This window comes from Sciurus carolinensis, chromosome 11, assembly GCF_902686445.1.
Source record: "Sciurus carolinensis chromosome 11, mSciCar1.2, whole genome shotgun sequence".
In the NCBI taxonomy this organism is placed as follows: domain Eukaryota; kingdom Metazoa; phylum Chordata; class Mammalia; order Rodentia; family Sciuridae; genus Sciurus; species Sciurus carolinensis.
The window spans coordinates 95,334,864-95,358,582 of record NC_062223.1 but is presented as its reverse complement, the minus strand read 5'-3'; the positions used below and the strand labels follow the sequence as shown (position 1 = coordinate 95,358,582).

The window sequence follows — 23,719 nt, the reverse complement described above, 5'->3', positions numbered from 1 at the left end:
AAGCTTTCTGAGGAATCTCCATACTGCTTTCCAGAGTGGCTGCACTAATTTGCAACCCCACCAGCAATGTATGAGTGTACCTTTTCCCCACATCCTCGCCAACACCTATTGTTGCTTATATTTTTGATAATCGCCATTCTAATTGGGGTGAGATGGAATCTTAGGGTGGTTTTGATTTGCATTTCTCTTATTACTAGAGATGTTGAACATTTTTTCATATATCTGTTGATTGCTTGTAGATCTTCTTCTGTGAAGCATCTGTTCATTTCCTTAGCCCATTTGTTGATTGGATTATTTGTATTCTTGGTGTAGAATTTTTTGAGTTCTTTATATATTCTCGAAATTAGTGCTCTATCTGAAGTATGAGTGGCAAAGATATTCTCCCACTCTGTAGGCTCTCTTTTCACATTACTGATAGTTTCCTTTGCTGAGAGAAAGCTTTTTAGTTTGAATCTATCCCAGTTGTTGATTCTTGCTTTTATTTCTTGTGGTATGGGAGTACCGTTAAGGAAGTCTGATCCTAAGTCAATAAGTTGAAGATTTGGACCTACTTTTTCTTCTATAATCTGCCTGTCTTTTGTAAGAGTACTTGTGATTACATTCAGGGCCAAACTGGATAATCCAGGATAAACTCTCCATCTCCTGATCTTTCACGTAATCACACCTACAAAGTCCCTTTTGTGATATAAGGTAACATGCACAGGTTCAAGGATTGGGATATGGAATCTTTGGGTGATGCTATTCAGCCTACTATGAAAAATGAAGGAGAGAAAGGCAACCAGTATTAAATTCTGAAGCAACATTTTATATTTGCATGAGAACCTTGAAACCTTATCTTCATTTAGGTTCAGAGGAGAAGGAGGTAGCAAAGCAGATTGAGACAGAATAGAAACTGAGAAAGAAGGAAGGCTGGCAGGGAGACATGTTACAGAACCTAAGGAACTAGAGTGGTGTTTGGAAGGAAGAGGCTGTCAATTTTTGCTGAGAGGTTGAGTAAGATAAAGATGGAAAAGAAGTCAGTGGAAACAGTACTGTGGTTGATAATATTGACTGACAATAGCAGGTTGGGATGTAGGGTTGGTTGCACTGGATTGGGAGCCATTGAAATGGACTGAGGAATGTAGGGAATGAGGTGGTACAGGCAGCAGCTGTTGATATAGGTTTTGTTTTTTGTTTTGTTTTTTTATTTTGTTGTTGTTTTTGTTTTGTACCAGGAATTGAACCAGGGGGCACTTAACCACTGAACCACATCCCTGCCTTTTTATATTTTTTATTTAGAGACAGGTTCTCATGAAATTGCTGAGGCTGTCTTTGAACTCATGATCTTCCTGCCTCATCTTCCAGAGCTGCTGAGGTTACAGGCATGTGCTACCATGCTCAGTGTGGATATAGCCCTTTACATTCTGCTTTCAAGGGAAGAGAGACACTGAGTGGGAAATGATTATGGAGTTAAGGAAGACAGCTCTTTGTTTTCTGTCTATAATGGTGGACATTGCTGATGATTTCATAAAATGACATGGGAGGAAAATCTGATACCAGAGGGAACTAAGACTTTGGGAAAGCAATAAGATGTTAGGTCCTAGGTCAAATGGAGAGACTGGCATTACTAGGAGTAGGAATGCGTCTTCCCTTGTAAGAGGAAGAACAAGTGTGTGTGAAGCAGGCCAGGTTGATTGTCTTAAGAGAGAATGAAAGAGTGTGGTGCATTGGAGCAGACAAGGTTGAGGAGTCATATTAATTGTGGAGATGTATTGTTTTGGTTTGTTTCCCTTAAGTATAACGGGCATAGTCAAAGGTGATTAAAGGATAATTTTCTTTGAAACTCTCCTTCCCCCAATTTAATGAAAGGTAATTTTGAGTGGGAAAAAAAAAAAGCCCACACAAATAGCTATCTTATAATATGTGAAACTTTATTAAAAAGAGAAATGGTGCAAACTCATTTAAAAAATCAACTAAGTGAAAAGGAAAAAAACAGAACTAAATAATTTGTTGTTTTACTAAAGGTGAGCAATAAATAAGGCATTTACCATAATTATTATTATAGTAATTATAGAGCCTACACACATATGAAAACCGTACAGCATGTACTACAAAATCACATTGTCAATGGTTTGCAGAATGGAATTCAAAATCTTTTGGGTACTGTGTTTGATGTGACATTCAAGTAAACTACAAACAATTTTTAGCATTTGCATCCTGTCTTATGTAAGACTATAGTTTCTATCAAATTACCCAATTCCCCTCACCAAGATGAAGTTGAGAAAGTATGAAAGGTCCCTTCACCAGAGTATTTATTAGGTTCTACTGGTTCACCTGGATATTCAAAGGATCCACTGCTAAGGCAGATGTTCTAGTATCACTCATTTGGCATTGGTATCCCAGGGCAGCTTGCCCTGAGCTAAAGGCAATTTCACAGCCTAGCAATAAACAAGTTGCTTTTATCAATCTTATACCTAATGTCTAGGCATGCCTTCAGAGAGGGTGGATTACCTCATAATGGGTTGAGTTTAGTTGCTCCATATTTTATTTTTACATGTGAGCCTTGGAAACTGAATACTATCTTCAAAGCTAATTTTGGTTTAAAAAACTGCCACCAAGACTCTCTTTTTCTCACCTTTTCTTTCCCTTTTTTCTCCTCCTCTCAAGGGGTATGTGTTGAAGAGGCAATCTCTCTAGGATTTCAAGAGATCCCTTCTCCCAACCACTAAGCTGCATTGACGAATTCCTCGTGGTGCTCCTCAAATGCTGAGGTTGTTCTTATTTCACAGACGATGGAGACCCGGGAAGAGTTCCCCTAACTGAATGAGAAGATGAGATTGAAGATTCAAGCCCAGACTTGAAGTTCTCCCTCTTCCTGCAAGCTCACACTAAACTCTGACTCACAGTGGGAAAACCTAGCCTGTTCCTTCACAGATTCCAGCCCTCCTGCAATCTGGAACAGAAATAGAAATTCTCTAGTTGATTTTTGAAAATGTAGACACTGCCAGGGAAACATATTGTAAAAACATATAAAATGAAGTGAATTGTAAACATTCAAGTATTTCTACAGGTTTGCATAAAAACAGCAGCAATTTTAAAAAAAACCCTTATAACTTTGCCTTGTCTAGCAAACAGTGCACAGGTTATTTATATTAAAGGGGGAAACACCAGGAGATCTGGTTAAAGCCTCCAAAATATCATGTAATCCAATTCAATTCAGCAGATACTGACTTAGACATTTCCATGAACTCCTTAGAAACTTATTTTTCCTGGGACAACTAAGGGAAGCATCTTATGTAACGGTGTTGAAAAATCAGTGCTATTCCAGTTAGAAAAATGTTTAAGGCACTATGGCTCTTTCTAGAAGTTATTCATCTAGAAACTCTAGCAATTAACTAGGGAAGCACTGCTTAATCTAAAAATTATGAAAAATGGAATATGAAAATATCTTTCAGAGAGTCTCCCACTTCAGCAAATTTGTTCAGAGAACAGACTAGGTGTTGGCATTCCTTAGTCCTGCACATTCTCCTTTTTTGGCATTTTATACCTGAGGATTATTCACAGCCCATTTAGAAATAAATAAATAAAAGCAAATTGCTTTGGATAATGTTCCAGAGGATCAGAAGCCTGACACAGGACACAGTGTCAACCTTCCTTGGTGAACAATGCCTTGGTCCAGTTTCACTGTTGACTGCCACCCAGCCAGCTGTGGAACCTCATCTATTCCTGCTGAGGAAGACCAAATGATTCACAGAGCATCCGTGGGGAGTGCACAGGACTGAACTTCCTGATAAGACATCTGTCTCCTTGCGGAGCACAGTTTGAGGGAGAGAATCACGGTGGTAACCAGGAAGAGAAGTCCCATGATGAAAAGGATGACCAAAGTAGCCTTGGCTCCTCTGGGACCCAGATTCTTGCCAAAGAAATAGAGGTCCTCCCTACCAGGTAGTTCTGTGAAAAAGAAAAGTGAGGTGTCAGGTGACTGCTCTTTCTGAGGAATGAAACAGTGAGGCATTCACATGCAGCATGCAGAATAGAGTATCATTACCGTTGGAGGGCACTGTGGCCGGGTGGGATGCCCCTCCAGAAGGAGACTTGGTGGAGTATGGAATCCTGTTGTCTGGACAAAGAAGGTAAGTTGATTGTTTTATAAACAAGAGAAAGAGATTATTTTCATGATACAAGTCAGATCATTTCACCAGCAAGGACTTTACCCCATCAGTATCTGCCATCTTTCTTGGATTCTCACTGGGCAGCTTGATACCAGTACACATGTATTCTACTCCTCCCACCTCCCAGTTCCCACTCACCCATTGACATCCACCTTGAGCATCATGGCCTCAGAAATCTGGGCTCTCACCCTTACACTGTTAGCCCTCCTATTACTGCCACTGATGCCTGTACTGTGCACTCATTTATGACACACTGTCCTCCATTATGGTTACATAGTTATATATCTGTCTCTCTTACTTGACTTCAAGCTCCTTGGGGGCTTATCTGGGTTTTCCTTACACCTCCTAATTTCCAGGCATACAGGAAACTAGGTGCCATCATCTGGCCTCACTGACAAATAACAATACCTATGTTCCGGAGGACGGTGTAGGTTGTCTCCATGCCAGCATGGATGTGATCAGACACATGACAGTGTAGCAGCCATGTCCCTGGGTGATCTGCAAAGAGTTCAATGGTTTGGAATGTCCCAGGAAAGAGATCATAAACATCTTCTCGGTAAGATCTATCTATCTGCAGAAATTAAAAACAAAAACAAAAACAGCTTGTGACTTTCTTTCTCAGCACAACAAGAAGGAAAAGAAGAGCAAATAAACACACTATAAGCAGAAGGAGTGAAAGGGCAGAAATCAAATAAAACCAAGAATAGAAACAATAGAGATAAATCAAAGAAACCTAAAGCTGGTTCTTTCCAACAGATAATAAAACTGATAAACCTGGTAGCAGCCAACTTCCATGATGGTTCCTAGTGATCCCCATTTCCTAATACTCATAACCTTTGTAATTCCCACCCATGTTACATGAGAGTTGTTCTGTGTCACCAATAGCATATGGCTGAAGAAATGGCATTCCACTTGTTACATTAGGCTATAAAAGACTATGACATCTGCCTTAGACCCTCTTGTACTCTCTCTTCTTGGATCAGTCACTCTGGGCAAAGCCAGCAACTCCCATGCCACACCTGTAAGATAATGACCAGATGCATTCAGTAAACAGCCACATGAGTGAGCCTGAAAGTGAATCCTCTGAATCCAGTCAAACTTTTGACAACTAACTGCACCTCAAGTTATCTTGATTGCAGTCTCATGAGAGATGCCAAATCTAAACTAACCAGCTACTCCCAATTTCCTGACCCAGAGAGACTGTTAGATATTAGGTGTTTGTTGTGTTAGTCCATTGAGTTTTATAGTCACTTGTTAGGCAGCAATAGATCAGTAATGCAAATCTTTAGACTGACTGACCAAGAAAAAGAAAGGAAGAAGTCACTAAGACCTTATAGACATTAAGGAGGATAATAAAGGAATATTGTACAATAGCTCTGTCTCCATAAATTCTGCAATTTATATAGTAGGAACAAATTCTTAAAAAGATACTAACTGCTGAGAGAAAGAACATAAGAAATATATAACCTGAATAGCAGTACATCTAATAAACTAAAATTATATTAAAACCTTCCAACAGATCCAGATGGCTTCATTGGCAAAATCTACAAAATATTTTTAAGTATTTTTATTAGTCCATTATAGTTGTATATAATATTGTAGTTCATTTTTACATATTTATACAGGCATGAAAAATAATTTGTTCTAATTCAGTCCCCAGTGCTTCCCCTTTTCCTCCCTTCTTCTCTCCCCCTGTTCCCTTTCACTATTCTACCAGTCTTCTATTTATTTATAGTTCTTAAAATCAGTGCATTATAGATATGCATAAAGGTAAAATTCACTGGTATATTCATATACATACATAGGAAAGTTTGGTCAGTTTCACTCCACTGTTCCTCCGTTTTTCCATCTCTCCTCCCTCCCTCTCAATATCCTTCCTCTACTCCACTCTTCTTTCTTCTATTTTCATATGATCCCCCATACCACCTTTTAAAAATATCCAGAATACATAAAGAACTCAAAACACTTAACATAAAAAAATCCAATTAATAAATAGACAAAAGAACTAAACAGACTCTTATCAAAAGAAGAAATACAAAAAGCCAACAAATATATGAAAAATAATAAAAATCTTCAGCAATCAGGGAAATGCAAATCAAAGATTTCATCTCACTCCAGTCAGAATAGCAATTATTGAAATACAAATAATAATAAGTGTGGGCAAGAATGTAGGGGAAAAGGTACTACACTCATATATTGTTGGCAGGACTGCAAATTAGTACAACCACACTCTGGAAAGCAGTTTGGAGATTTCTCAAATTAGAAATGGAGCCACCATGTGACCCAGCTATCCCACTCCTTGGTATATACCTGAAAGATCTAAAATCAGCATACTGCAGGGATACAGCCACATCAATATTTATAGCAGCACAAGTCACAGTAGCCAAGTTATGGAACCAGCCCAGGTGCCCATCAACAGACACCTGGATAAAGAAAATGTGGTGTATATATACCATGGAGTTTTTCTCAGCTACAAAGAAAAATGACAGTATGTCATTTGCTGGTAAATGCATGGAACTAGAGAACATCATTCAAAGCAAAATAAGACAGACCCAGAAAGTTAAGGGTCAAATGTTTTCTCTTCTATGTGGAAATTCTACCAAACATTTAAAGAAGAATTAATACCACTTCTAAATAAAAGCTAACATGAAATAGAAGAGGGGAGAATACTTCCAATTCATTTTATGAAGCTGGCACTACCCTGATATCAAAGCAAATAAATAATAGAAAATAAAGTTACAACTAACATTCCTCATGACCATAGATGCAAAAATGCTCAACAAAAGTCTAGCAAAGTAACTCCAGCAATAAATAAAACAGATAAAGCATCATGACCAGTATGACTTATCCAGAGAATAAAAAGGTGGTTCAATGTTTGAAAAATCAATCAATACAATTCATCAACGGGCTAAAGAAAATTGTCAATTTCTAAAGAAGAAAAAAATCATATGACCACCTCAAAAATGAGCAACTATTTAATGTGATTTAATTTACATGTTCATGATAACAACTCTCAGCAAATAAAGAATTGAAGGAAATTTCCTCAACCTGTATTGGAATCTACATAAAGTTATAATTCACTTTATATTCAATAGTGAATGACTGAATACTTTCCCCCACAAGATTAAGAAAAAGCCAGGGATGTCCACTTTCCCTACTCACTTTCAAGATTATACTGGAGGTTCTAGCCAGTGCAATAAGACAGAAAGGAGGAGGAGGAAGAAGAAGAGGAGGAGGAGGAGGGCAATGGGGGAGGAATGGCAGTAGCAGCAGTGGCATACAACTTGAAAATAAAGAAATAAAACACTCTGGTTGTTTTTTTGTTTTTTTTTTTGTTTGTTTGTTTTTTTGGGGGGGAGTACTGGAGATTGAATTCAGGGGGACTTGACCACTGAGTCACATCCCCAGTCCTATTTTGTATTTTATTTAGAGACAGGGTCTCACTGAGTTGCTTAGCACCTCACTTTTGCTGAGGCTGACTTTGAACTCACCATCCTCCTGCCTCAGTCTCCAGAGCCTCTGGGATTCCAGGTATGAGCCTCCCTGCCCAGCTAACAATCTGTTTTATAGACAACATGATCAACTATGTAGAAAACCCCCCTAAAATCTCCTGGAACTCAAGTGAGATCTGCAAAGTTGAAAATTGATTTAAAATGAATGATAGCCTCACAGATAAAACCTCAAATTGTAAAACTTCTAAAACAAAGAAGAAAATCTTCAAGACCTTGAGTGAGGAAAAAAATGTGTTGTATATTACACTAAAAACTTGAACCATGAAAGAGAAAAAATGGTAAATGGAACTTTGAACATGATTAAGAAATTTTGCTCATTGTTATAATGTTGAGAATTAAAAGAGAGGCCATTAAGTAGGAACAAATATTTGCAAATCACATAGCTGATACTTTGTGTCCCAAATATATAAATCCCTCAAATTCTACAGAAAGGAAATAAACAATACAATTTTTTAAATGGGCATAGTATATTCTACAGATTTAATGCAATCTCTTTTACATTCTTCACAGAGCCAGGAAAAAAATTCTAAAATCTCTGGGAAACCACCAAACACCCAGAACAAGCAATTTTGAAAAATAATAATAATGATAATAACAATAATAAAGTAGGAGACAGTATGCTACTTGACATCAAAATAGACTGCAAAGCTATAAACCCTAACCCTAAAATATACCACAAAACTATAAAGACTGTCTTAGTCCATTTTATGCTGCTGTAACAGAACACCTGTGACTAGATATTAATATAGAATGAAGATTTCTCTCTTGCAGTTTGGAGGCTAGGAAGTTAAGGGACCTGCAACTGGTGAGGGCCTTCTTGCTGCATGATCCTATGGCAAAAAGGTGGAAGAGCAAGAGAGCACACAAGCCAGAGAACAAGAGATCAAATTTGCAGCCTCAAGCCCATTTATTTATTTATTTATTTTTATTGTAAGCAAATGGGATACATGTTGTTTCTCTGTTTGTACATGGCGTAAAGGCATACCATTTGTGTAATCATAAATTTACATAGGGTAATGTTGTTTAATTCATTCTGTTATTTTTTTTCCTCCGCCCCACCCCTCCTACCCCTCTTTTCCCTCTATACAGTCCTTCCTTCCTCCATTCTTGCCACCCTCCTTAACCCTAACCATAAACCTAACCCTAACCCTAATGCTAACCCCTCCCAGTCCCCATTGTATGTCCTCATCCGCTTATCAGCGAGATCATTCGTCCTTTAGTTTTTTGAGATTGGCTTATCTCACTTAGCATGATATTCTCCAATTTCATCCATTTGCCTGCAAATGCCATAATTTTATCATTCTTCATGGTGGAGTAATATTCCATTGTATATATATGCCACAGTTTCTTTATCCATTCATCAACTGAAGGGCATCTAGGTTGGTTCCACAATCTGGCTATGGTGAATTGAGCAGCAATGCTGCTCAAGTCCATTTATAATCAACATGAATCCATTTGTGAAGGAGGGGTCCTCATGACTTAAACAGCCCCTACTAGGCCCTACCTCCTAGGATTAAGAGGGATTAAATCTCCAACACATCAATTTGGGGGGACACATTCAAATCACAGCAGAGACAGAAAACAGATCAGTGATTGCTAAGTGTTAAGCATAGGGAAGTAATCAATACCAGAGGGTGCAATTAGGAAACTTTAGGAGGTGATGGAAGTATTCTGGTTTTTTTTTTTTTCAGTATTTGTGTTTTATTGGTTGTTGTTTACATCACAGTGCTTATAAAACAGAATCATACAATAAATAGGGTGACTTGTATGCAATGTGAATGACATTCTAATTCTAAACATTTTTTTGGTATGTCTCTACATTTATTTAGATCTTCCTTGATTTCTTTCATCAACATTGCATACTTTTCAGCATATACATTCTGAGTGTGTTTTGTTAGATTTACACTCAAATGTTTAATTTTTTGAGCAATTTTTTTAGAAAAGGGAAAGTTTATTTATTTTTAAAACTTTTTTTAATTTTTACAGACTGCATTTTGATTCATTGAACACAAATGGGCTACATCTTTTTGTTTCTATGGTTGTGCATGAGGCAGATTCATACCATTCATGTAATTATACTTGTACAGAGAATAATGATATCTGTCTCATTCCACCATTTTTCATACTAAGATTTCATCTTACTCCAATTAGAATGGCTGTTATCAAGAACGCAAACAATGATAGATGTTGGCATGGATGTGGGGGAAAAGGCACACTTTTACATTGCTGGTGGAGTTGAAAATTGGTGCAACCACTCTGGAAAGCAATGTGGAGAATCCTTGGAAAACTTGGAATGGACCCATTTTTGACCCAGTTATCCCACTCCTCGGTTTATACCCAAAGGACTTAAAATTAGCATACTACAGTAACATAGCCACATCAATGTTTATAGCAGCTCAATTCACAATAGCTAGATTGTGGAACCAACCTAAATGCCCTTCAACAGATGAATGGATAAAGAAACTGTGGTATATATACACAATGGAATATTATTCAGTCATAAAGAAGAATAATATTATGGCATTTGCAGATAAATAGATGGAATTGGAGAATATCATGCTAAGTGAAAGAAGCCAATCCCCAAAAACCAAAGGCTGAATGTTTTCCCTGATAAGTGGATGATGATATATAATGGGGGTAGGAAGGAGGGGGGTGAGAGAAGAATGGAGGAACTTTACATAGGGGGAAATGAGAGGGGGGGATATGAAAAATGGTGGAATTTTTAACATTTATATATGTATGTGTAGCTTTTGATAATCTATAAATTTTTAATTTAATTTTAAAAATGTGTATTGAAAAAGTCAAATTCTAAAACAGCATAGCTATTTAATATGTGAAATGCTAATCACCATAGGCTAATATTTGGGGAAATACACAGAGGGGAGTGAATAGTAGTCATTTTATTAAATTACTGTTTATTGCTGTTTAACTAGAATATAATTCTAACAAACTAGAAACAATTCTAGTTTACCCTACAGATTAGATAATCATTATCGTTCACTACCCTACTTCCTTGTAGATGGCACTGAGAACTTGAGATGACAGAGTATTTGGACTTTATCCCTGGAGACCTGATTCAGCAGGTCTGAGGTGAGGCAGATCAGGCAATCTGTTCTTTAAATAGTTCCCCAGGTGATTCTGCTGTACAGACAGCACCACCCATAGGGTACAATTTGATGACAGAGAGCAGGAGGCCACACATGGTCCAGCCCAGCTCCTCAGGGCAAAAGTCAAGGTAAAGTTGGGGGGGCCCAAGCCAGAGCTCTAAATCTTTATTGGATAGGGCTAGAATGTTAACTAATCACAAAGAAAAGAGGAGAGGGGCAGGAAGGAAATGGGATGGAAAAGGATAGGAAAGGAAAAAGGACCAACCCTCAGGTGCTTCCGTATGCAATATTAACAGAATAATACACGTTGGCTAAACTATGGCCAAATAACTGATGAAAAACTGCTCTCTGAGACTGGGAGAGCTTTTACAAGCACAGTAATACACACATACCTGTTTGGAAATATCTACTAGAGTAAGGGTACAATCACATTTCTTTGCTCTATTCTCTTATATGAACCACCACCTCTCACAAGCAGTGTTGCCAAGAAACTCCTTTATTTCTCAGTGGAAATGCATTGGATCCATTAGTTCAAAAAAATCTTCCCCCAAACATTTTTCTTATACTTACTTTGAAAATATAGCTCTCTGCATGATAATGGATGGTATGTATGTCCACTTCACTTCCTATTCCTAACAAATACCAGTTTGTCATTGTATCTTCATTCATTATGAGGCCATGGAGATTTCCAAAAATCTTTCCATTAATGGCTAAGAAGGCAAAAAAGAAAATAGTCTCTGGTCAGTGAGAAGACACTACTTATTCTGATTTTAAAAATGGTTCAAAATGTTTAGGTTACCAGTATTTTTTTTATTAATTAATTATTTATTTTTTACAGACTGTATTTTGATTCACTGTACACAAATGGGGTATATCTTTTCATTTCTGTGGTTGTAGATTCATACCATTCGTGTAATCACACATGTACATAGGGTAATGCTGTCTGTCTCATTCCACCATCTTTCATACCCCCCTCTCATTTCCTTCTACATAATCTAAAGTTCCTCCATTCTTCTCTCACCCCCCTCCTTCCTACCCCCATTATATATCATCATCCACTTATCAGGGAAAACATTCAGCCTTTGGTTTTTGGGGATTGGCTTCTTTCACTTAGCATGATATTCTCCAATTCCATCTATTTATCTGCAAATGCCATAATATTATTCTTCTTTATGACTGAATAATATTCCATTGTGTATATATACCACAGTTTCTTTATCCATTCATCTGTTGAAGGGCATCTAGGTTGGTTCCACAATCTAGCTATTGTGAATTGAGCTGCTATAAACATTGATGTGGCTATGTTACTGTAGTATGCTAATTTTAAGTCCTTTGGGTATAAACCAAGAAGTGGGATAACTGGGTCAAAAATGGGTCCATTCCAAGTTTTCCAAGAATTCTCCACATTGCTTTCCAGAGTGGTTACACCAATTTGCAACTCCACCAGCAATGCAAAAGTGGGTCACCAGTATTCTTAACTACCTGTAAAGCAGGTAATAGTTTCACTCACACTTACCAACAACCCTGCCATTCTAGATCCAAAATTCAGAGTACCAGGAATCTTTACACAAAGAGAGTAGAAAATAGAAATAGTTTGTTTTTCAAAGCTGCATCTTGGGTAGCAGTATTTGTTTATCTAATTTGTGAATTAGATTATAGGCTCATTGTTGAGAAACCAGATCTATACCTTTCTACAGATGAGTGGCCTAAGCCATGAAAAAAATCAAATTTATTTATATAAACACTGAATGAATTAGAAGCTATTTCCTCAGTATTTCACTTTCTGAGAAAAAGTTTAAGCCTGGCTGGTTCTCCAAAAGGAGAGCTTTCTAGGACTGAACCAATGACTCGACAATGACCAAGGCACACTGGGTTTATGAGACAGTGACTCTTCTCTACTTTCTATTAACTTTTTACTTTGTGCACCATGGAATAGCCAAAAAGTTGTGTGCATTAAAAAGAAAGTACTCAAAAAAAAAAAAAAAAAAAAAAAAAGGAAAAGAAAAAGCACTCTAAGAAACTTTTGAAAGAGGAGAGCAAAATTAGTAAGGGAAAGAACAGCTGAACTGGGAATCAGGCCACAATATTAACCCATATTAATAATGAACTTTGTGATCTTGGCTAGGCCCATCTTCACAATGAATCAAAATGCAGTCTGTATAAATAAAAATAAAATTAATGCAAAAAAGTAGATCTTAGAGAGTGTGAATGTATATATTTCAAACACTACTCCTATGAAAACAAACAAGCAAAAAAACTACCTAAAATTATAGTTAAATAACACAGACCCCTTAAAACAGAAGCTCAGTGATGGTGTTTTATGCCACAGTGAATTACACAAATCCCTAATTGATCAAATGGGAAGTTATGGTATTCATACAAAAACATATTAATAAGTGATAACATTTTTTAAAAAAAACTATTTCTTTAAAGATGTCAGCACTCAGAGAGATGAACCTAAATAGTCGGTCCAAAGCCTCAATGACTTTGCTACCAGTCACTAATAGCTAGGCTGGTATGTTGAAAAAAGCTTTAGAGGATCATCTTAAGTTCAGATCCCCCTGGGAAGAGGGCAAGGTTCAGAGAAAGAGGTTGGGGGTCTCCTACAGTGATGGGAATTTCTATGAGCCTATCTCAACAACATTCTCTTTGAATTCTAATATACCATGCATTTTGTTGCTCTCTTCAAAATCATCAGTGCGCTTAACATCCCGTGGATCTTTATTGAGATACTTCTTGATATTGTCATCCAGATACCAGGATTCATTCTCATTAAATACCAAAAACAACAGAGCAAACTCATAATCAACATCACTTCTTCTTCCCTTTTCATTCAATACTCCTTCTCGGCATGTGATCAAAGGGCCCATCAGACCACTATATGTATCCTGCAAGAGAAAACAAACCATATAAGAGAAGCCATTAAATAATTTAATAATATTCCATTCCATCTGCCGCCATTCTAGTGTAGGATCCTGAAACTGGTTCCTCTATGGTCTGTCTCACCTCACCTTCAGCTCATGCTATTGACCACCAACTGATTAATCTCCTCTCTTCCTTACTTACAATTCTTCAGTGATCTTCCATGTCCTTCAGAATAAAATACAAATCCCTGACAGGTGTTTAAGCTCCCCCAGTGAACTTTCTGGCTTAGGTTCCCCTGCTCTTCTCTTTTGGACCCTGTATTATACACAAATGGGACTCAACACTTCTTCCACACATCTTCCACTTCCCTATCTTCAGCTTTGTTCATATTGTTCTTTCTCCCTAACCCTTCTTTCTGACATCTCCTCTAATACTTTTAATAGTTATAGAATTCACCAGATTCAGAGTCACATAATAATAAGTGTGGACATGTAATATTTTCACCACCAAGTTATAAGTTTCTTCAATACAAGGATACTTGCATATGTTATAGTTTTGGGTAGCATCATTTGCATATTACAAGTACTCAATAATATGTTTGGATACATGAATAAACAAACATGTTTCCCACAATTCTAATTTGTAAATTTATTTTTTCAAGTGTTTTATGACTATTTCCTGAATTCTTGTACATCTCCAGGGTATCAATTCAAGTCATCTAATGTCTAAGAAGAAGGTTAAGATAATTTCTCATTTTTTAAAAATAAAGGCCAATGCTTATGTTTTATCTGAGATATGAGTTTAGTTTGGACTTTGGTTTATGATATATAATTAAAGACTGAAGTCATTTTGCATACACCTGACTCAAAGTCAGTATTGAATCTTTGACTTTTATTTCTCAGTTATTTATATTCAAATAGTTTTGTAGTTTTAGTTACTGTGTTTGAGATGTGCTTTCTTTCCCTGAGTCCTTATAGACACAGAAATGTCTTTAAAATTAATAGATTTTACACAGCCAAAACCATGAATAAAGTATGTTGTGAGATTTTTGGTTATCTACTGATATATTCTCTTTTGTTTCAAGTTAATGTGTAAGTTCTAAAACTGGAAATTGAAATTTATTACTTGAAATCAACCCTCTTTGTTGTTGTTGTTGGTGGTGGTGGTGGTGGTGGACACCTTTATTTTTATTTATGCATGTTTATGTGGTACTGAGGATCGAACCCAATGACTCACATGTTCCAGGCAAGCACTCTACCACTGAACAATAACCCCAGCCAGAAATCAACCCTCTTAATCAAGGGTTAGCAAGGGTTAGCAAACTTTTTTATGGGAAAGTACCAGAGAGTAAATATATATATATATATATTTTTTTTTCTTTGTGGCCCCTACTATCTTTGTCATCACCATAAGAGACTGTCAATGGGAGCAGGGGTATGGTGGCTGGATTTGGCCAGTGGGCCATACAAAATTTGAGACCCCTGCTGTAAATCATACCCCCTTCACATATACCCACCACAGTTATGATGACTCGAAGAGCCAACTTGTAGCCGTGTTACATTAAGCATCTTGGTTGCTCTCTCTACCTTACCTTCACAAAGTTTACTGTTGAATAGTAAACCCACGGGATACAATTGGGATCAGAGGGCCCTGGACCTGATCTTTTTGGGACAGTCCATCTGTAAGTTTTTACTTCTCCTGAAATGAATGAGAAGAAATGGAAACAAATTATTAGACTACTACTGCTGCAGATGATTTACCTGCAGAAATGCAAGCAGGTGTTTATATATTTGGATAATGATTTATTGCTGGAGGTAGTACCCATTCATTATTCTTACGTCTTGGTTTCTTCAGTTTCAAAATGCAATGGCAACTGCAGACTTCCCTTTCAGTGTGCCTCCTTCTATCATCAACCAGAATGTATTCAGGAAATGAAGATTTGTTTTGTATTGCACTGCATTCCCTCCTCAAATTTTGTGTACTTATCCCCAAAACAATCCATGAGCACACCTTAGTCAAGGGTCTCAGTCTTCACCCCTTTTGAGAATTACCAGGTAGCTTTGTAAGTTCTCTTGGCTCAGGCCTCACCCCAGACCAATAGAATCAGAAAATCTTGAGTCTAGGATTCAAGCACCAGTATGTTTTAAAAACTTTTCAGGTGGGTAGAGAGATCCCCTAAGACCCAAAGAGAATCAGAGAGACTCACTTCCAAATCCCAACCTTATGGGAATTTCTATTTAACCAACATTTGATAAGCTACTTAACCTCACGAACCTTTAGTCTCCTTGCCTGTGAACTGGTTAGTCATCCACCATAGTTAGCTAGCCCACAGCCCTACCAGAGTCTCCACCAGTGCCCATGGGCACCTCTCTTTCTCCCTCTGTAAGTGCCTTTTGACCATTAAAAATTAGTGACTTTACTTGATGACTTAATAGTGAGAAACTTGAAGTTTTCCCACTAATATCAGGAAAGGAATAAGGCAAGAATCTCTCATCAGCACTTTCAACATCTTACTGGAAATCCCATCTAAAGACAAGAAAAGGAAATAAGAGCTATACATAATTGGGAGAGAAGAAAGTAAACTGTCTTTGTTTGAAGATGACATGATCATCTATGTAAAGAATCTGAAATAATTGACCAAAAAATTCTTCCTGAAATTAATAAACCATCATATATGATAGAATTCAAGGATAATATACAAAAATCAATCACTTTTCAGCAGACCAACAATGAACAAGCAGAAATTTAAAATAAAAAGTCACATATTAGTACTGAAAAAATAAGTAAATACAAATCTAAACAAAAGCATAAGATATGAGACAAACTGTAAAACTCTGATCAAAGATACCAGAAAACTATACAAATATGTTCTGTGTCCATGGATAAGAAGGTTCAAAGTTCTCAAGCAATCTGTTCTTCTCAAATTCATCCCTAAATTCAAGACAATCCAATAAAAAAAAATCTAAGCAAGTTATTTTGTGAATCTCTACCCACCAATTCCAAAGTTTATATGGAGAGATAAAAAGTCCCAGAGCAGTCAACTCCATACCAAAGAGGAACAAAGTGGGAGGACCAGCACTCCCCAACTTTAGGGCTTACTGATATGAGAGTGACAGGGAGAGCTGGTCAAGGTGTGCACTGTTACAGTCAGGTGAAAGGAAGAAGTTCTGGTGTTCCATTGCACAGTAGGGTGACAATAGTTAACAATAATGCATTGTATATTTCAAAACAGAAAAGAGGATTTTGGATGTTCTCTCAGGATAAAGAAATGATAAATTTTCAATGTGATAGATATAATTACCCTGATTTGGCCATTATACAATATATACATGCACTGAAACATCACATTGTACCCTATACATATGTTTAATTTTTGTCAATCAAAACTAAACAAGCTAGAAAGCCACAGGAAATGAGGATAGTGTGGTACTGGTTAAAGAAAAGGCAGATAGTAGAAAAAATAGAGAGCCCAGAAATAGAACCACATAAATATAATCAACTGATCTTTGATAAAGTAGCAAAGTCAAGCAATGGCAACAAGGTTGTCTTTTCAATAAATGGAGCTGAATAGCTGGACATCCATATTCCAGTTACAAAAATAATATAAAAGACTTTGCATCCTTTAGAGAAATTAACTCAAAATGGGTCATAGAACTAAATGAAAATGCAAAGCTATAAAACTCCTAGAAGATAATATAAGGAAAACCCTAGATGACCTTGGTATAGTGATGATTTTTAGATACAACACCAGAGTCACAATACAGGAAACAAACAATTGATAAGCTAAACTTCATTAAAAACAAAAACCTCTGCTGTGAAAGACAATGTCAAGAGAATAAGGACAAAAGCCACAGACTAGGAGAAAATATCTGCAAGACACATCTGATGATGGATTCATCATCCAAAGCATACAAAGAACTGTCAAAGCTCAACAATAAGAAAGCAAACAAAGCTACTTTAAAAAAAAAAAAAAAAAGCAAAGACCTAAGAGATACTTCCCCATAACTTACTTGATGGAAAGTAAATATATGAAAAGATGTTCAACATCATAGGTCATCTAGGGAATTGCAAATTAAAATAACTACATAATACTATGCACCTATTAGAATGGCCAAAATCTAAAACATCAGTACTGGCAAAGATGGGAAGCCATGGGAATTCTCATTCATTTCTTATGGGAATGTAATGACATTTTGGAAGATGATTTGGCAATTTGGCAATTTCTTTAAAAACCACACATACTCTTACTATCACATACTTTTACTATATCATCCCAGTAAATGTGGTCCTTAGTATTTACCCAAAGGAACTGAAAATTATATCCAGGCAAAAAAGAGGTACATTGATATTTATAGCAACCCTAATAATAATTGCCAAAACATGAAATCAACAAAGATGATCTCTGGTGGGTGAGTGAATAAACTGTAAAACCACACAATAGAATCTTATTGAGTGCTAAAAGGAACAAGCTATCAAACCGTGGAAAGACATGGAGAAAGCTTAAATGCGCATCAATGAATGAAAAGGTTAAATACTGAATGTTCAACTATATGACATTTTTGAAAGTGCAAAGTTATGGAGAAAGTGCAAAATCAGTGGTTTCTGGAGGTTCAGGGAGAAGGCAGGATAAACAGAGCACAGAGAATTTTTAGGACGGTGAAATTATTCTGTGTGGTACTTCAGTGGTGAATATATGCCATTTTACTTTTGTCAAAACCCATAGAATTCACATATGGGGCATGAACCCTAACGTAAATTATGGACTTTGGATGACAATGATGTATCTGTACAGGCTCATCAATTGCGGTGCACATACCACTCTGGTGGGGAATGTTGTTGTCGGGGAGTCTATGCCTGTGTGAGATAAGAGGTATATGGGAAATCTCTGGACCTTCTGCTCAGTTTTCATGTGAACCTAAGACTTCCCTACAAAATAATGTTTATTAACTTTTTTAAATAAACACAACCAACCAGAGTTCTCTGTCCTTTAAAAGGTTTTCTCAATTACTTCTTTCCTTAATTCCTGCTAATTAATCAATTCGTGAATTTTGCTACTCTGAAACTTTTACAAATATTTTCAGGAATATCCCTGAAATTCTTCACCACTTAGAACTTTATTATGTATAATCTGCATTACAGCTGAAATGATTCATCCTGTCTTTTTTTCCCCAAAACTCATTTTTAACACCTGAGAGAAACGTGTGATTAATAGCTCAGGTCCTAGAGTCAAGCACACTGAGATTCCACCATTATGAACACGGGACCTGGTCAAGTTCTTGACCCCTCTGTGCTTTAGTCATTTTTTAAATGAACATAATAATACCATATTTCACCTTAACCTATCGAAAGTCCAAATGTGTGGTTCAATCTGTGGCACATTAAAGTTTAATTGGCAGCATGATTTTCTTTTTTCAGTAACAGATAAAATAATGATAGATAATAATGGTATCAGAATTGATTAAATAAGTTAGCACTTACCTTGCTAGGTTGTTGTAAGAATAAATGAGGGGCTTTTTGTTTGTTTCTTTTTTTGGCTTAAACATAAAGCATAGCATCTGATAAGGTTAACTCAGTTTGTATTAGCCATTATCATTTCTTACTAGCCTTCAAAGTACATAATGGGTCCCAGACAGTTCTTAAGTACTGGGGTCATTGGACCAGGAGAGACCAGATGATGACTAAAGCGCACTGACATTAAGATGAGCTCTCCAAGACCCTTCATAGATCTGAGAAGAGTGAGGTCTGTGGCCTCATCAGGATGAAGCAAACCTCTGGCATGCCATACCTGGCTTTGTGATGGGCACTTCAAGTCGCTTCCCACTGTCCATGTCCTCTATTCCCTGGGCTGAGATGGAGTAGGGCCGGCTGGCTTTATTCTTAAATATGATCAGGATGGAGTCACCCACCTCAGCATGAATCATTGGACCTAAAGGCAAAACAAAGGTCTGTGTGCATTATCATTGTTCTTTCCAAAATCAAAGTAATTTAAACATAGGTAGTATTAGAGAATAAAGCAAAGCTTAGTTTCTTCATTAGTGCATTTCCTTTAGAGGATAATATTGTATAAAATTAAATATCACGAAGTGCATAGTAATGTGACCAACCTAGGTTCAAATTCTTCCACTTACTAGAGGAACCTTATGCTAGTCATGTAATCTGAATTTCAACTCTTCATCTATAAAATGGGCTTAATAGTACCTTCCTTAGAGAGTTATAGTAAGGATGAAATAAGATAACATATGTAAAGTGCTTGTTTTACTGCACTGAAATAGGTAAGGATCTATATGCTTAGTTTTGTATTACTACTGAGAAATAATTTCTAAGAAAAGGCATATCCACATGATATAGTGACTTTCAGTTGTCATCCTGTGTGTGACCTTTGGCAAGTCTGAAACTACTTGTTATCTGGCTAATGAATACAAGAATAATGATGAGAATCCCATGAAATAATGTATATTAAAAAGATTTGAAAGATGGGTGGAATAAGAGGTTATGCATAGATTTATGATCAACACAGTGATTCCTCTAATGCATGTCTATTGCAGTTTCTGGATGTGTGGATATCCTGAGGGGGCATGTGCTCTTTGACCCCTCAGTTGTGCATTTTTCTGTTAGAAGCAACCAGCCTGAGTACCCAAGTAAATGAGCCCACAACCCGCCAGAGAGAGCCTATGCCAGCCTGAATGTGTGATGCCCCTCACCATGCCAGATACCTTTCACCTCAAGGTGCTCAGAACATGCACACCCCACAATGGCAGAGTAGGACTCAAAAATGTCTTCAAGAGACACAGCTTACAAGTGAGTAGACTGCCACAAGGAAGCACCTCAGATCTGACCCCTGTGATTCTCTCTTGGGCATTTGGTGCATTCTATGTGCATGGGGGGATACACTTGGGGTTAGTGGTTTACAACACATTCATTCTTCACAGGTTCAAATGGTTTTGGTTGCTTTTCTGAGAAACACTACTAAAAGAGTAAATAAATCTAAAATTTGTAGGACTATAAATATCTTCAGAAAATATATAGCATGAATCCAGAAGTTTCTGAAAAACACTCTTTTCTAACTACAAAACTAGAAAAGAAAATTCTACTGTTTTTAAACAGTAGAGCATAGTTAGAGAGAGAGGTGCTTGTGTCCATTTATTAAAATTATTATTTGTATACCACTGGGAGTATACATGCCTTGCTGTATTGGTGAGCAAGCGCAGATGACTTCCAATTTACAGTGTGATTGGACCCAGGTATGCCTGCCATGTGCCCTTTGACCAATTTTAGAATCCTAGGACTCTCCCTGAACTACAGAAAATAAGTGGATTTGCCTTGCCCTCCCCTAGCTGAAGGCTACTGGTCTTGCCTTTGATGAAGTCACTCATTTCTTTCATTTTACTAAGTGAAACCAAACTGAGGCTCTTTACAAGCATAACCCAAATACTTCAGGAGGACCAGCACCTTTTCTTAAGAGATTCTTAGACACATGGGGCTCAAATGAATGATTCCACTGGGAATGACTCATTCATCTGATGTGACAAACAAGCTTGCGTGCCAATGTTAATAGACCAAGAAGGCAAGGGGGAGGGTGGGTGGAGCATTTAATAATTCATCAAGCTGGGAGTCATGGTACTATGGAAAGTCAGATTGTTCATATGTTACCTTGTGCATTTTAAAGCAGCAAGGGATTTCAAAAAGTCCTCTAGACTAGCCCTCTGTTTTAAAATCTTATCTTCGAGATGGGGTCAAGTCTCCCTGGTGAGGAAATGTGGGGAAAGAAAGCAGGGAGAGCTTATCTAATGACCAGGCCAGGCAGGTGGGCATCAGGTAGTGCAGAGGCTGCAGGTAGGCCCAATCTGTTCTGAGGTCATGGGTCAGGACCTCCCAAACTGAAACCAGACCTTTCACCCTTGGCATCCATCTCAATGGAGGTTCCTCTTTGTCATAAATATTTGTATGGTGTGTTTGTATGGCACCGTGCATGGATAATCCAGGACCTTGGAGAACTCATACAAACACTGCCTGGTGTTGTAAGATACCAAATTGTTTCAAATTAAAATTCGCTGGCTCATTAAAGAATGGGAAAGAAGCTCAGGATTATTAGACACTGGGTAGACTGCCCTGATGATATGGGCTCCTGTTTGAGTGTTATCTGGTCGTCTTATTGTGACTATTCTTTGTATCAGCTGAGCACACAGCACACTCCCTGATATGGAAGACATTGCACTGGGATGAATGCATTCATGCTACTCTGTCCCTTCTCAGCCTGACAGGACAGTATGTGTGTGTGTGTGTGTGTGTGTGTGAGTGTCTTCAGACATGTGCACACGCCTGGGGCTGACAGTGCATGGCTGAAATCTGTGCCATACCCAGGAGTTCTAAATGCTCCTCTCGCGGTGGTCGAGCTTTGATCTCCACAAATTCTCCATTGGTATATTCCCTGTAAACCACTTTCTTGTACTGAGAGCCAATCCAATTTTCAGTGTGGTTCATAAATATATCTCCATGTCTGCAAATCAGAAGCAATAAAAAGTAAAGTTATCAGGAAAACATTGAGTGTTTCTGAGTGACTTAGGGGTACTCTGGATCAGAGCTCCCCAAACCTGGCCACGATCAGGGTCTCCCCAGGGAACTGGCCTTTTATACCTCTGGGAATGGGGCCAGGAATTAGCACTTCAAAGGTCCTCGGGTTCTGATAAGTTCAGCCTAGCACAGCCCATGATTCACCCTTGGAAATGATTGCTATCCACTGTTGCTGTGTGTTAAGTGGGGTCAACCTTAGAGGCTCTTTTGTGGCACTACCTAACCTCACACATATACACAGATGTGCACTCACATTTTCCTCTACCACCCTGAATTCCTCCAAGTTTCACATATATCATTCTATACCTCATGCTTTTTCACTTGGAAAGATCCTTTGCAAATTATATTTTGTGCATGTACCTATATGCAAATATAGTTACAGCTGATTCTTATAATTCAAAGCTGTTATGTCCTAGATAGTCACTGTGAACCCTGAATTATCTTGCTTCATGTTTCTGTTTGAAGACACTGTGTTTAATAGATGTTGGTGATTCATTAACATTGAGCTCATAGTTAACTGCACTATATAACATATGCCTGAATGAAACTTCACTAACATATATTTTCTCTATAAGGCACATCACAGTTTTCTTGATCTTGGAAATTCTAGACAGTGCTTTGGTGCTACTTTTAAGGGGTACCATTTTAAACAGTGTAATCACAAAATAAAGAACACAAATGCAGAAGATATGGCACTAAATAGACAAAGAGGAGGAGGAGGAGAGGAGGAGGAGGAAAAAAAAACAGAAAGAAAAGACAAGACACTTGTTTACACTAGAGAGCTTAAACAAGAAAGCAATCATGCTCTGTTTGATCTCTGCTGGGAATGTGTGCATCAGCATTTTTTCACAACCCTGTGAATATCTTTGAATGACCAGAGGAAAAGCCACAAGAATTGGTTGAGGTGTTAAAAATAAAATTTGGCAAGTAGACAAGTTTGCAAATATGGAATCCAAATATTTACATGTGTATTTAATCTATCACCAAGATAGATCAGCAGTAAAGATCGATTCAAAAAATCTGAAAGAGCAGGGTGTGGTGGTTCACATCTATAATTCCAGTGAGGAGGGTGGCTGAGGCAGGAGGATGGCAAGTTTGAGGTCAACCTGGGCAACAGAGTGAGAACCTTGTCTCAAAAGAGAAAGAGAGAAGGAAGGAAGAAAAGAAAGGTCGGAGAGAGGGGAGAAAAAGAAAAATCTATCAAATTTGTCTCTGAATATGATAAGTCTCATCCTCTATCCCTAACCCCTTAACTAACTGCACTCTAAACAGAGCCACCTGCACCACTTACCTGCATTAACTGGAACCGTTCTTCATCACTCTCTGCCTTCTATGCAACTCCCTTCCCTCTATTCTCTCCACTGCAGGGAGAGTAACCCTAAGCTATGAATTTGACCAAGTCACTCCTCATGGAAAACAGTGTTATGGCTTCCCACTACAAAACTCCTTGGTTTGGCTGTCAAGTCCTCCACTATCTGCCTTTGCAGCCTCCTGATCCTCATTTCCCATCACC

At 37.6% G+C, this 23,719-nt stretch overlaps 1 protein-coding gene across 1 annotated transcript in view; it reads right to left on the bottom strand.

Annotated features, from left to right (window-relative positions):
- Nucleotides 1–1,997: 1,997 nt before the first annotated feature.
- Hephl1 (hephaestin like 1) overlaps nt 1,998–23,719 on the bottom strand; it is a 70,831-nt gene continuing 49,109 nt past the window's right edge. The window contains exons 13-20 of the mRNA XM_047517681.1: nt 21,993–22,132; nt 19,421–19,561; nt 15,227–15,333; nt 13,436–13,658; nt 11,341–11,480; nt 4,560–4,722; nt 4,028–4,099; nt 1,998–3,930 (exon numbers count right to left, since the gene is read on the bottom strand). Of these exons, the coding sequence (XP_047373637.1) occupies nt 3,728–3,930; nt 4,028–4,099; nt 4,560–4,722; nt 11,341–11,480; nt 13,436–13,658; nt 15,227–15,333; nt 19,421–19,561; nt 21,993–22,132 (1,189 nt within the window). The 3' untranslated portion in view covers nt 1,998–3,727. The remainder of the gene's footprint in view (nt 3,931–4,027; nt 4,100–4,559; nt 4,723–11,340; nt 11,481–13,435; nt 13,659–15,226; nt 15,334–19,420; nt 19,562–21,992; nt 22,133–23,719) is intronic.